At 38.3% G+C, this 13,936-nt stretch overlaps 1 protein-coding gene across 1 annotated transcript in view; it reads left to right on the top strand.

Annotated features, from left to right (window-relative positions):
- The window catches only part of MYH15 (myosin heavy chain 15), a 131,950-nt gene that overhangs the window by 45,875 nt on the left and 72,139 nt on the right, over positions 1-13,936 (top strand). Inside the window, exons 16-21 of the mRNA XM_025375445.1 lie at positions 3,545-3,721; positions 5,140-5,272; positions 7,921-7,988; positions 8,836-8,923; positions 11,411-11,528; positions 12,433-12,556. Of these exons, the coding sequence (XP_025231230.1) occupies positions 3,545-3,721; positions 5,140-5,272; positions 7,921-7,988; positions 8,836-8,923; positions 11,411-11,528; positions 12,433-12,556 (708 nt within the window). The remainder of the gene's footprint in view (positions 1-3,544; positions 3,722-5,139; positions 5,273-7,920; positions 7,989-8,835; positions 8,924-11,410; positions 11,529-12,432; positions 12,557-13,936) is intronic.

Below are 13,936 nucleotides of genomic sequence, written 5' to 3'. Positions count from 1 at the left end.
ACTTGTGCATTAATAATTTACATACTAAAGTATTAATATATAATGACATATTTATGGTTATACATAAGGCATTGGTAAAGAGATTTTCCCTATTATTTCTTAATAAATACTCTCCAAATTATACATTTAAAAACTTACTATTTGGTGTAAACACCCTAGAAGGCAACATACTTCTTCCAATAATTTAGCTCTTTGGAAAATTTCTCACGGTATTGGGATTAGGATAGATTTTAGAATTTTACCAGCCTCAAGAGAAAATTTGCTTCAGTGCTTTTCATTCACTGGTTTTTGAGTCCAAACTACACTGCCTAGTTTGATTACATTATTTACTTTATTGGCCTGACTTGACCTGAATAATATATAATGATATTCCATCAGACAATAGGAATTTTTGATGTCAGTAGTTAATAGCATCAGGTATCCCAAAGAAAGTTCTAAAATATTTTAACTACTGGCAGCATCTTGGCATTATGTGTTATCACCTCCCAAGGGAAACTTTTCAGATGTGTTCATTCTTGGTGTTTTTAATATAAAATGAAATCATATTAATATCTAGTTGTTTCTTGTATGCACATGAGTATTTTCTTTAAACACATACCTCCATGCTTTTTTTGATTGGCAACTCTTACATTTTGTTTGATAATTGATCACAGCAAAGCAGTCAAGTTCCCAGAACTTAGACCTGTATGTCTCAGGGTTCACCTGTCAATTAATTACTTAGCAGAATTGTGCTGAGGGCCTACTATGATAAGGGTTATGATGTGCAAACCCCAGAAGGCATCATCCTGGCATTCCAGGAACTTCTAGTATTATTGGAAATAAGCCTTAAAACAAAGGCTTTTACTTTTTTTAAAACCAACAAGTAAGTCTACTTTGCAACTATTTGTTTTGGTTGCTTCCTCTTCACCCCTTTGCTGAAGGAGGGAATCCTGCCCTAGGTTTATGGGAAAGGCTGAACATGTGACATTCAACACTAGACAGATGAGACCAGCATTTTAGTAGCCACATATGCTCACAGCCTGCAGGGGGTACACCTTGAACCATGCAGGGCCACAGGAGGGCTGTGCTGAGAAAAAAGTGAAAAAGCAGGGGCTGTGGGAGGCAGACTTTGTAGTAATTATAGGTGACGTGACAGTAGAATTCTACAAGAGGGTGCGATAGGCTTGTTTGAATAATTTCATGGGCTGATAGAGAAATGAAACCCATTACTCAGGGATAAGCAGGCACTATGCATGGTCCCTGCCATAAGGAGAGTGTTTGGCTAAGGGACATAACACATGGGAGCACAACAGAAAGGGAACTTTTGAGCCCCTCCTGGTTTTTCCCAGATGCCAAGGCACACATAATGTTGGGCCTTAATTTTAGGCCTCTTACCACACTACTGTATATAAGACTCTGTATAGAATGCTGTAGAGAAATATAAGCATTTTTTATAAATAGCTTTTGCCTTCAGGAAATTTGCAGTCAAGTAAAGGATTTGTAAGTCTAATAAATGTAAAAAATGCATTTAAAAAATTATGTGCTATATGATGCAATAACATTTTCCTACACACCACATTCTCTCCATCAGCAAGTTGGCACTCAGCTCTAAAGTCAATGCATATCTTATTTTTAATGACTTCTCATAAGCTCCAACACTACCACTACTCTAGGTCAGGGATCAGCAAACTGACTTTGTGGACCCAGTCTAGCCTGCAGCCTGTTTAGGTAAATCAAGTTTGATGGGAGCATGGCCACACTCATTTTGTTTACAGGTTGTTGCATGCTGCTTTCAGTGCTTCAATGACTAAGTGCATAGCAAAGGTCTGAGAGAGACTATACAGTCCTTTAGAGAAAAAGTGTGCTAATGGAGTTCATGAGATTTGCAGTAACATTTTTTTTTTGTTTGTTTGTTTGGTTTTTTGAGACAAGAGTCTTTCTCTGTTGCCCAGGCTGGAGTGCAGTGGCCCAATCTGGCTCTGCAACCTCTGCCTCCCAGGTTCAAGTGATTTTCCTGTCTCAGTCTCCTGGGTAGCTGGGATTACAGGCACACACCACCATTCTGGGCTAATTTTTGTATTTTTAATAGAGACAGGATTTTACCATATTGGCCAGGCTGGTCTCAAACTCCTGACCTCAGGTGATCTGCCCGCCTCAGCCGCCCAAAGTGCTGGGATTACAGGTGTGAGCCACCTCACTCAACCTGTTTGTTTTTTTAAAACGCTTTAAAAATGTAAAAGCCATTCTTAGCTCACCGGCTTTCCAGTACAGAGTGCAGGCAGCACTGAGCCCACGAGCCCTACTTTCTAAATCAATGATCCTCTTTAAGCATAAATCAAATCACAGCACTTCATTTAAAGAGTCTCCAAAGGCTTCCTATTACATTTAAAATGAAAGCCACATGTCTTACTACGGCCTATAAGGCCTTTGAGATCCAGCTACTACTTACTTACCTCTTTGATATTCTCTCTTAACATGTACTCCGTCAAGCTAGCTTTTCTCTGCCCACACTGGCCTCTGGCAGGACCTCAGACTTGCCAAGTGGGCTCTGGCCTCGGGGCCTTTGCATTCTTCATTTTTCTGCCTGGAATACTTGTGCACAGATCTTCTCAGCTTGTTGTTTTCATTCAGAAGTGTCTTACCCAATGACTCTATCTAAAACCTCCTTACCCCCTGTCATTCTCTATTTCATTACTTTGAATGTTTTCTTCAGAGCATTTATATGAAACTAAGTCATTTGTTTTTTGGAGTTATTTCTTTGTTTACTTGCCTATTGTCTGCCACTCTACTAGAACATATGCACCCTGAGGACAGGCACTTTGTGTATGTGGCTCACAGCTGCATCAATCACCAGCAGGTACTGGTAAGCGTGTTAAGTAGCAGATATTTAATTAATATTTGTTGAATGGATGATTGCCGAGACCAGCTTGGTCAGGGAGACCCTAACCTAGCGGCGCTAGAGGAATTAAAGACACACACACAGAAATATAGAAGTTTGAAGTGGGAAATCAGGGGTCTCACAGCCTTCAGAGCTGAGAGCCCCAAACAGAGATTTACCCACATATTTATTAACAGCAAGCCAGTCATTAGCATTGTTTTTGTAGATATTAGATTATCTAAAAGTATCCTTTATGGGAAACGAAGGTATGGGCCAAAACAAAGGGGTGGGTCTAGCTAGTTATCTGCAGTAGGAGCATGTCCTTAAGGCACAGATCGCTGTGCTATTGTTTGTGGTTTAAGAACGCCTTTAAGCGGTTTTCCACCCTGGGTGGGCCAGGTGTTCCTTGCCCTCATTCTTGTAAACCCACAACCTCCCAGCATGGGTGTTATGGCCATCATGAACATGTCACAATGTTGCAGAGATTTTGTTTATGGCCAGTTTTGGGGCCAGTTTATGGCCAGATTTTGGAGGACCTGTTCCCAACAGATGATTGCTAGTTTTATGCAGTGAATATTCTTCCCTTTGTCAATTGATTGGGTTCCTGCGAAATAATTTATACTGACCCCCTACTGAAAGTGCAGGTGTTTTTTTAAAAAATCTGCTGCTCTTATGTCTCTTCAACAGCCAATGGGCATCTTTTCCATCCTTGAAGAAGAGTGTATGTTTCCTAAGGCTACAGACCTGACTTTCAAGACCAAACTCTTTGACAACCATTTTGGAAAGTCGGTTCATCTCCAGAAGCCCAAGCCTGATAAGAAGAAATTTGAAGCTCATTTCGAACTTGTCCATTATGCAGGAGTGGTGAGTTACCTCCGGACCCCCGGTCTTGAATTTTCTTGATTTTGTTTCAAATATGCTCAGCCAAAGCCCTTAGATGATATTTAAGTAATGTTTAGATTAAATGAAGAGAAGAACAAAATATATCTCAGTTCCACAAAAAAGGTAGTGTAACCATTTAGCACTCAGGAAATGAAATGGCCATACTACAATAGCATTCCATGTGCACAGAGGTCAAAAATCTCCAAATGGACTCTGTCAACCTCAACTCAAAGCAAGGCAGCTTCAGAAAGGCATGGAGACCATCAAAGTCATAGTTTCTCCCCATTTGTCCTTCCTTTTAACTTAACGTTGTGTGAGTGAGTGATTTCAATTGATCTTTTTATTGAAGATTTTTTTATTCTCCCATAAAGAAATAGTCAACGTGAAGTAATGGTCTCCAAACTATGGCCAAAAAAGGTTTCTGATGACTCTTGCTACCTCTCCTCATTTCCTCACCGGCGTATATGCCCCTTTTTCTGCACTTCTACTTCTGGATGGTGATTCTGGGTGGAACAAAAAGAGAACTGATAAAGGATAAAATAATACTTTGACCTGAAAATGGCCTGCCAGCTGTACACAGATATGTTTATAGTTCTCTTCTTTGATATCCTGGCATATTAATTATAATGATATATACAGTAAAATACCATTGCAATTGCTAGGTTTTTTTGAGTGTTCACTGTGTGTCAGAGACAGTTGGATTATTTTATCATTCTTGCCTTTAAAGGACTGATGGGGTGAAATACCATTCAATCCTTCCTTCCTCTCTGTTGCTCTCTCTCCCCATTCTTATCTCTCCTCTCTTCTACTTCTTCCCCTATCTCTCTCCCTTCTTCCCATCCTGTCTGTTCCTTTCTTTTGACAATGTTAATGATAAGAATCTTGAGAATCTTTTTGGGATGCCCAGTGGACTTTTGGAGTGTTATTCAGTACTATTACCTTAAACTGATTTAAAGGTAAAGGACCCACATAATTTGTGATTTATTAAAAGTAATGCACAGGCTGGGCATGGTGGCTCCCTGTAATCTCAGCACTTTGGGAAGCTGAGATGGGTGGATTGCTTGGGCCGTAGGAGTCTGAGACCAAACTGAGCAACATGTGGAAACTATCTCCACACACGCACAATAAATAAAAATACAAAAAAAAAAAAAAAAATAGCCAACCATGGCAGCATGTGCCTATAGTCCCAGCTACTCTGGAGGCTGAGGGGGAAGGATTGATTAAGACCAGGAGGTCGAGGCTACAGCAAACTGTGACTATACCACTGCATTCCAGCCTGGATAACAGAATGAGACCCTGTCTCAAAAAAGAAGAAGAGAAAAAAGGTAATGCACAGCCTTCTATGTTAACTTATGCAATATTTTTTCTTTTTATTACCTGAAATGCATGCCTTTCCAAAGGTACCTTATAATATCAGTGGTTGGCTGGAAAAGAACAAAGACCTCCTTAATGAAACAGTGGTAGCTGTATTTCAGAAGTCTTCCAACAGACTCCTGGCGAGCCTTTTTGAAAATTACATGAGTACTGACAGTGGTGAGTCATACAATCTTCCTTGATTTTTCAGCCTCAGAATGGAACCCATGGCTGCCTCAGCTTTTACAAAAATTCTTGCTTCTTTCCTGTGATATGTTTCTGCTCCCTGTGGTCTGAGTCGTCCTCTCTTATTAGTCTTTCTGTCTTCAGGCTGGGGATTCTTCAGGGAGATGTTACTAGTGCTCTAAGATAGATTCAAGAAGTCTGTTCCTGGCCTGCTTTTGTCTTCCACTTCACCTAGCTACAAAGGGAAAACAAAAAACATGTTTTGATGAATGATTTTGGGGCAATAACTTATTGCCCCAAATATCTAAATAACTATATAACTATATATATACATATATACACATATATATAGTTACATATATATATATATATATATATAGTTATATAGTTATTGCCCCAAATATCTTGAAATATTCTCTTTCACAGCACTCTGTGCACTTAGGGTTATTAAAAGCTTTGTGAAGGCAGGTATTATGTCTGACTTGCTCAACTGTAGCCTCTAGCATGCAGCAAATACCTGTTTAGCAGGCATTCTATTCTGACAACTAATCTTGTTTAGTAGCTTGTAATTTACAAAGTACTGTTAGATACATTATCTTACTCATTTCTTACCATGACACTTTAAGATATGTACAGTGTTCCTATCTTTCTACCTAGGCTTTGCCATATAGTAGATTTGTAAAATCAGGGATGCTACTTAAGAGAAGTTAATGCATATCACTGCATTTAGGATGCAGTGAAAACTTCTGCACCATCATATGATGGATTTGAAGATACTGAGCCAAAGTTGCTAACACCAGCCTCACTGAAGTAAATGCTAACCTACACACAGAGGGAAGCTCTCCACAATTTACAGCAAAAGTCACAGATCGACAGCCTCTGAGCAGAAACTGGCCTTCAAACACGTTTTGTTTGGTCCACACAAATTTAAAAAATCAGATTTCACATACACATTTGAGTTTCTGTTTTCTTTTGAAAAATGGAAATTCTGGGGAAATAGATAATCTAGCCAGCCTGGGTTCTGATTTCCCCATGGCAACAGTACACCAACTGTTCTTTAAATGGGGTGCGTACTCTCACTTTCAAACATACCCTGCTGTTATCTTACACCCAGCTGCATGTTAACTCCCAGCCCCTATCAGGCTGATTGGTTCTCCTGACTGACATAGGGAATGGAGAGAAAATTTAGCACTTTCTGGCTTTATCAGCACATGATGACATAATTCTGGAACATGCCTGAAATCCTCTGGGCCTGCCTCAAGAAGAGATGGAAGCTATTGTGTCAGGACCCGGCTAATGTTCAGGCAGTACATTTGCCTGATTCTAATAGCTGCTAAAGTACCTCTGAGAAGTCTGTTTGATAGTAGCCACATACGCTTATGACTCTCAGCTGAGTAATTCTCTGATCATAAGAGATCAGTGAATGGTTTGGGCAGAGAATTAGAGGAGAAATCATCTTCTAACTCTTCAGGGTGTGTACTGTGTTCTTAGGAACTAAAAGACAAGAATTGTTCAGAATGGCCTTTTTTTTTTTTTTTTAATTCTAAAACACCCTCTGAAAATACTTGCCTCCAAGTTTCTGATGGATCCAAACTTTAAATTGCTAGTAATAACCATACTTTCTCCTGGGGAATCCAAATAATTTAAACCAGGGTTATAATTCTTTTTTAAAAATTAATGAAATATTCCCTTTTCATGGATGGAAAAACTGAAGTACAAAGAAGTCAAGAGTTTCACTGAGAGACCTGGGGTGTTTCAAAAGAACATTAGTGATTAAGCTTCATGACATCTGCCACCGCACAGTTGCTACTCAGGCACAGAGAATATTTTATTAGTTTTCCATATTGACAGCTACCCTATTCTGTCCAACTTGCCTATGGATTTTGTTGTTGCTGGGTTGCACATCTTAGTGACTTAGCATTATTCAAATGTTTATAAAGCTGGTTGGCCTAGCACAGGTTCTTTTGCTTCAAGAAAATGGAAATAGACTTATTATTTTTTATAAATCATGAATATAAATACATGAATGTAGCTAAAAACACAGACAATATAGAAAAACTGAAAAAAGAACATAAAAATTACCTGTAACCTCATATAGATTAACCAACTATTTACATTTTGGTATTTACACCTCCCAACATTTTTCATGTTTATAGTCACCCATAACACAGCTGCACTTAAAAACATGTATACATACTGAAGGTCATCATATATAAAATTTAGGCTTTGTAAACAAACTTTTTCTCTAAAAATATCCTAGAAATCTTTCCATATAAGTTATATGGATCCACGTCATCATTTTAAAAGCTTACAGTGTTTCACTGTATGCATATTCTCTCATAAATTAATCTCCTATGGTGTGCATTTGTGGATTAACTTTGTTTTTGCTTAATTTTTTTGCAGTGACTAAATAATGCTTCAGTGAGTATTGTTGCACAGTTGCCTGATTATATCCTTAAGGAAAAGCACTAAAAATATACATTTTGTGATAAAAGACATACATATTTTGAAGCTTTTGGTAGACATTGCCATATTGTTCTAGAACTCTGATGAATTTATGCTTCCATCAGCGAGGTAGGATAATGTGACAAAAATGAGCTTTTTACATGTTTTCATCTTTTTTTTTTTTTTTTTTTTGTTAGCTATACCATTTGGGGAAAAGAAACGAAAGAAAGGAACTTCATTCCAAACAGCTGCATCTCTGCATAAAGTAATTTTTAACTGCATCTATTCATATATTAATTGCCTCACAATCTGCATGTGTTATTATTTATTTGACATTTCACATCCTCAAATAAGGATAAAGTATCAGGAATTAGCAAGTTGGAAAAGTTGAAGTTTATGCTATTATAATTAAGGGCTTTATTTTTTGCTGGTTCCCACCTACAACCCCTTTATCATCCCTGCACCCATCTTCCAGCTGATGTGCATATTGGCTCATAACAACTCTGAGTTGTCAGAATTGCACTTAGTGAAAGGGGAAACTAAGCTGCCTCTCTGCCCTCCTCTCCAGACTTTAGCCTCTCCCTTGCCTCAAGGGGGACCACCTATGGTGCAACTGGTGCATTTGTGTTTACAGCTCTTGCTTGCAAGGATCAGACTAAAGCTGAGTTTGAGTCACTGCTTTTCTCTTCCCCTACTGTTCCCAGCTTTCTTCACTCCCTAAAAATCTCTCAAACCAGAATTCCCATCTCAGGTTTGGCTTCTAGAGAATCTAACCTAAGATAAAGGTTTTCCACAGAGAGAGAACTTGAGAAACAATTTCTTTTTTCAAGCCATTTTATTGCCCAGCCATAACTTTGATACTGCTATCAAATTCAAAATAGGTAGAGATGATTCACAATTGAACTATGTCTGTCAAATAAATATTGACTTGCCATAGGAAAGAAATAACGTGCATTGGGTAAGCAGGAAAGAATGTTGAATTCATTATTTTACTGTTAGAATACATCTTGGCTGTGAGAGTGAGTTGATAGATTTGGAGACATTTGTGAGGTGGATTGGTGTTTTTAGTGATTTGCAAAGTGATTTTATGTTTATTATGGTCTCCATTTTAGGAAAACCTGAATAAATTGATGACTAATCTGAAATCAACAGCACCTCATTTTGTGAGATGCATAAATCCCAATGTGAATAAAATGCCGGGTAAGAACTAGATTTCTTTGTAATTCACTCTAGGAAATAGATTTGATATTAGCTATATTGAATATCTTTTAAAGAAATATTTATTTGTGCCTTTTATATAAGGGTAGAATTTTGTATAGAAAAATGAAAATATGTTAAAAATGAGGTCTTTGGAACCCCCTCAATATTGCCATTGAAATGGACATACAGAAGGATTTCACAGAGCAGTCTCAATTGGGCAACATTAGAATGTTTGATATTACTATTTAAATTCCTCCTTGAATTTTATGCTGAACATGGATGAGCTCCCATGCCATTGTCTACAAGGGCAAACTATAATAAAAAGGGAATTGAATAATCAATTAGGGGATTAAGGTAGATATTTCAGCATAAAGGAAGTTATTTGGTCTGAGTTATCTAAATTGACCAGAAAGACAGTTCCTAAATCCATTTCTAATTGTTGAGAACACCCTCTAGTCCTCCTTGCCAATGCCAACATCTTCTTCCCTCTTTCTAATAGCATTTTTTTTTTATAGTTATGTAATTCTGGGCAGTGGATATATTTTGATCAGTGAATAGTTGTAGGGGGATGATGTGATAGGTGGATGTTGGTGATTTTTTTTTTTTTTTTTTTTTTTTAATGTTTTCAATTCCCCAAACAAGGGTTTTACCAAAAATAACTACATGGATTGCTTTCCTTACTTCATGAGCTTGAGGATTCCCAGCCATCTCTTTGGAGTTACAGGCCCCTCTGGAGCTTGGTTTGGAGGCTGTAGGCCTCCAAGGAGTGTATATGACAAGCCCTAAGTCTTTAGAGCACTAACCACCTTTATAATATGTAGCCAGATGTTGCTGGTTCTGATTTCTGAGGTTCCTTAGTATCTTGCATTTTTACTAACCTGTAATTAAGACCCCAATCCTGACACACTATGACCTATTTTGGGAAAGTGTGATACAAAACAATGATGTTGCCGTTAGAGTTTCTGCGATACAAACACTTCATGTTCATTCACGGCTGTATGTTTTTGCCTCATTGTTTCCTATCAGCTGGATTTCTGGATGTGTCTAGGGACACTGCTTCCATCTAGCAAGGAATCTAATTAGCTGTGTTCTATTTTGAAGCAATTCTGTTACCTATTAGAGTTGCTTCCCATGGAGTCAACTTGGATTTCAGCAGGTTTGGTTTTTTTCTTAAAGTCATAAGACAAAGTCGTAAGAAAAGCTTCATGATCTAATCAAAACAGTTATTTATATGTACTTAAAGAGAATGAGTGAGTCTGATGTTAAGGTGTCATAGGATTCTACTCCCTGTATCTCCCCTTTTTTAAAAAAAGTAACAATTTGAGACAGAATCTTGCTCTGTCCCTGAGGCTAGAGTGTAGTGACTAGAGTGTAGCTGTACGATCTCGGCTTACCACAACCTCTGCCTCCTGGGTTCAAGCAATTCTTGTGCCTCAGCTTCCTGTGTAGCTGGGACTACAGGCATGTACTACCATGCCTGGCTAATTTTTTCATTTTTAGTAGAGACGGGGTTTCGCCAAGTTGGTCAGGCTAGTCTTGAACTTCTGGCCCTAAGTGACCTGCCCGCCTCAGCCTCCGAAAGTGCTGTGATTACAGGCATGAGCCGCTGTGCCGGCCTACTTTTGCCTTCTTATAGATTATCTGTTTCTGTCTGTGAAAGGGATTGGAGTGTAGAAATATGGGTATATGATTTAAGTTTATTTCTGTGACCTTGGGCATGGAGTCCTTTTTTGTTTTCATTTTTCATGTAATACCGTAGTAGAAATTTGTGATAGGAGATGTGGTCCTTGGCTTGTTTCAGAAGACTCTCTGAGGGCAGGGACAGTGGCTTCTTGGATGGTTTTTCAAAGGCTTCTATTGGAGATTGCAGCTGACAGCTACAGTAGAGCTTCTTTTGATGAACGAGAAGGTGGCAGAAGGATGCTTATACTACAGAATAGGACGTAGGCACTCTCATGAAAATAAGGGGAGAATGAAGTCTGGCATGTGGACAAGTCCTTCCTAAGCACAACTGTAAACAGAATGTTGTGCTTGTGTCCATCTTCCCCTTTCCTTTTATTCCTCCTTCTTCTTATCCTTTCCCCATCCTGCGCAGAGAAGGCAGTTCTCTTTTGTGTTCTTATCACCCTTTCTGGCTGGTTTTTGGTTGGCAAATGACCGTGAGACCAGCCATTTACATTCTAGCAAAAAATGTAATCTTTTTGCCTTCCAAGAATATTTGCTTAGAAACATCTCATCTAACTGTGAATTAAGGGGCATGTTCCATTTTAAAGGAATTTCAGGGAAATCATATTTGGAGATGCCTACATAATAGGATGATTACTGTGAGTACTATCAGGCCATAAGTGAGTGAACTCCTATGACCTATCATGTGGAAACTATCCAATTCAGACTTTCTTTTAACCCAAGATGCAGCAATTGGTACAAAATCTGGGCCAATAATTTTTTTTCAGGCACAGATCCACCATGACTCTTTTTTTTTTCCAGGTATATTGGACCCTTACTTGGTTCTACAGCAGTTGCGCTGTAATGGTGTCTTGGAAGGGATTAGGATATGCCGTGAAGGTTTTCCAAACCGACTGCAGTATGCTGATTTTAAACAAAGGTAAACATACCTTCCAGGATCCAAGAAGCCTGAGGCAGTTCATTCTGTTTTCCTCCCTTTCCGAGTGTTTAGGCATGCGTTGTTTGTTTGGTTGATATCCTCCAGACTACAGATCGATGTGTTTTGGTGGTGGGAAGATATATGATGACAGAGTTCCATTATTATTTCCCCTTAAATCCAACATCCATGTAACTGTAATATCCTTAAATCTCTATTAACAGATAATAGACCCACATATAGAAGAAATAAATACAGAAGAAACATATGGAGGCTGAATTGAGTCTCTGAAATGTTGTGTATACTTAATCGTAGCTGCCATCCAAGCACGCTGTGGCTTTACTAGCAAGCCCCTGAAAGGAAGGAAGCCAGCAGGGTATATGGCAGGAGGCAGGAGTGGCATCTTTTCTATTTCCTGGATTCTAGAAGTTTAAATTATAGGTCATCAAGTCAATTTGAGCAAAGTCTGGTAGAGTAAAAAGGGGCATATTTCTTGCTTTAGAATTAAGAGGCATATTTCTTGTTTTCCACCAACTCACCAACAGGGTGAAGGAATCCTGGAAAAGACATTTAATGTCTCTGCTTTTCAGTTTCCTTATCCATACAGTAGAGATACTTATGCTTTCCTCCCTCCCTCTCTTTCCTCTTCCAATCCCAACCCTGCCTAATTGAGCAATCAATCAAATGAGGTTGCTTCTAAAGCAATATGAAAAGTACAAACTATTATACCAATGCAAGGGATTATTGCTTGTACCCTCATTATTGTTACTAAGAATTTTGTGAAAATTGAATGTATTAATAACAGAGATAAAAATCTATATCTCCTTTCACCTCATTTGTCTAGATTAGTCTTTATTTGAATAATATGATTTCCCAACCCCAGGATTTTTTCTTTATTTTAAATTAGGTACTGCATTCTGAATCCAAGGACCTTTCCAAAAAGCAAGTTTGTGAGCAGCAGAAAAGCAGCTGAAGAATTACTTGGCTCCTTGAAGATAGACCATACCCAGTACCGATTTGGAATCACTAAGGTAACCAGAAAACTGCAAAGAATGCATTTGGAGACGAATGGGGGGAAGAGTGTGTATCTTAAAATACCTGTGAATGCTCAATTATAAGGCATTCTTCAGCTGTCATGACCATAAATAACACAAATAGATCTTAGTTGAAGGTGAAAACTTCAGTGCTGTTTGAGAAAAATATTCAATGTTTTTTAAACCTCAGTTTTGACTACATTTACATTTTTATAATTAGTCATCTAAGCAAATTTGTGCCAAGATATAAAATACTGAATCAACCTGGTGTTGTGAGAAAATGTGTATATATCAGAGCTGGAAAAAGGTGAATTGATTTCCTAGAGCTAATGGCTTATCTATGTGTGAACTGATTCATCCGCAATATTCTTTTAGGGACAGTATTCTTTTAGGGACTAATTTCTCTGAGTAATTTAAAACTTCAAAGGTAACCCACTATTAAAAAAATTAATCCAAAACCAATTGCCTTAAATGTGATTCCCTAAATTCTACTTCATCTTAGATGAGCTTGGGATTCACATATTTTGGGAAACTTCTAACTAATCAATAGATTTGGTCTTATCTGGCAGTCAACGTCAGTTTGTTCATAATGACATCGATATAAGGAACAAATTGTTTGAAGGAGAGTTGGAAAATTCAGGATAAAGGCCTCATAGAATTAGAATTCTGTAGTATATGGTTATAAAACGCTGGCTCCCACATTTTGAGTACTTGGGAATCAGTTTCTGCTGTTTATTGTTTCTGCCGATTTTCACTGATGATGCCTTCCTTCCTTGTGTGTTTAGTTATTTTTGCTGTATACTACTCCTCTGGGCCAAGACTGACATGAGGCAAGTGAAGCTCCTAAGGCACAAATTTCAAAGAGGCTTTCATTCTCAGGGTTGAGCAAGTGAGGTTGAGAGGCACACACTCTCAGGGCACTCTCACACTTAGTGCCTCCATAAAATGTGTGCCTTAGGCACCACACTCATTTCACCTTGTTTGTTAGTAATGATTCTTGAAAAAATATTTTTGTGGATTATTTGATGCCTTAGACAAAAGTGCCTTACTCTAGAACAGACGTCAGCAAACTACGGCCCAAGAGCCTGGTCCTATTTTTAATATATTGTCCACTAGCTAAAAATGGTTTTAGATGGTTCATGAATTGTTTAAAAGACAAGAATATCCTAAAGAGATTGTATGTAGTCCATAAAGCCTAAAAATATTTACTCTCTGATTCATACAGAAAATGTTTGCAGAACGCTACCTGGTCCTTTGGAGCACTGCAGGCCTGAACCCACCTTAAAACTTAAACCAGGCTCCCTGAACAATTGAGACATTATTAATAGATAAAGGGAAGAATAGTTTACATTCTTAAGCAAACAATAGAACCACATG

Source organism: Theropithecus gelada, chromosome 2, assembly GCF_003255815.1.
Source record: "Theropithecus gelada isolate Dixy chromosome 2, Tgel_1.0, whole genome shotgun sequence".
NCBI lineage: Eukaryota > Metazoa > Chordata > Mammalia > Primates > Cercopithecidae > Theropithecus > Theropithecus gelada.
Note: the sequence above shows the minus strand (reverse complement) of the source record. Positions and strands in the feature narration are given on the sequence as shown.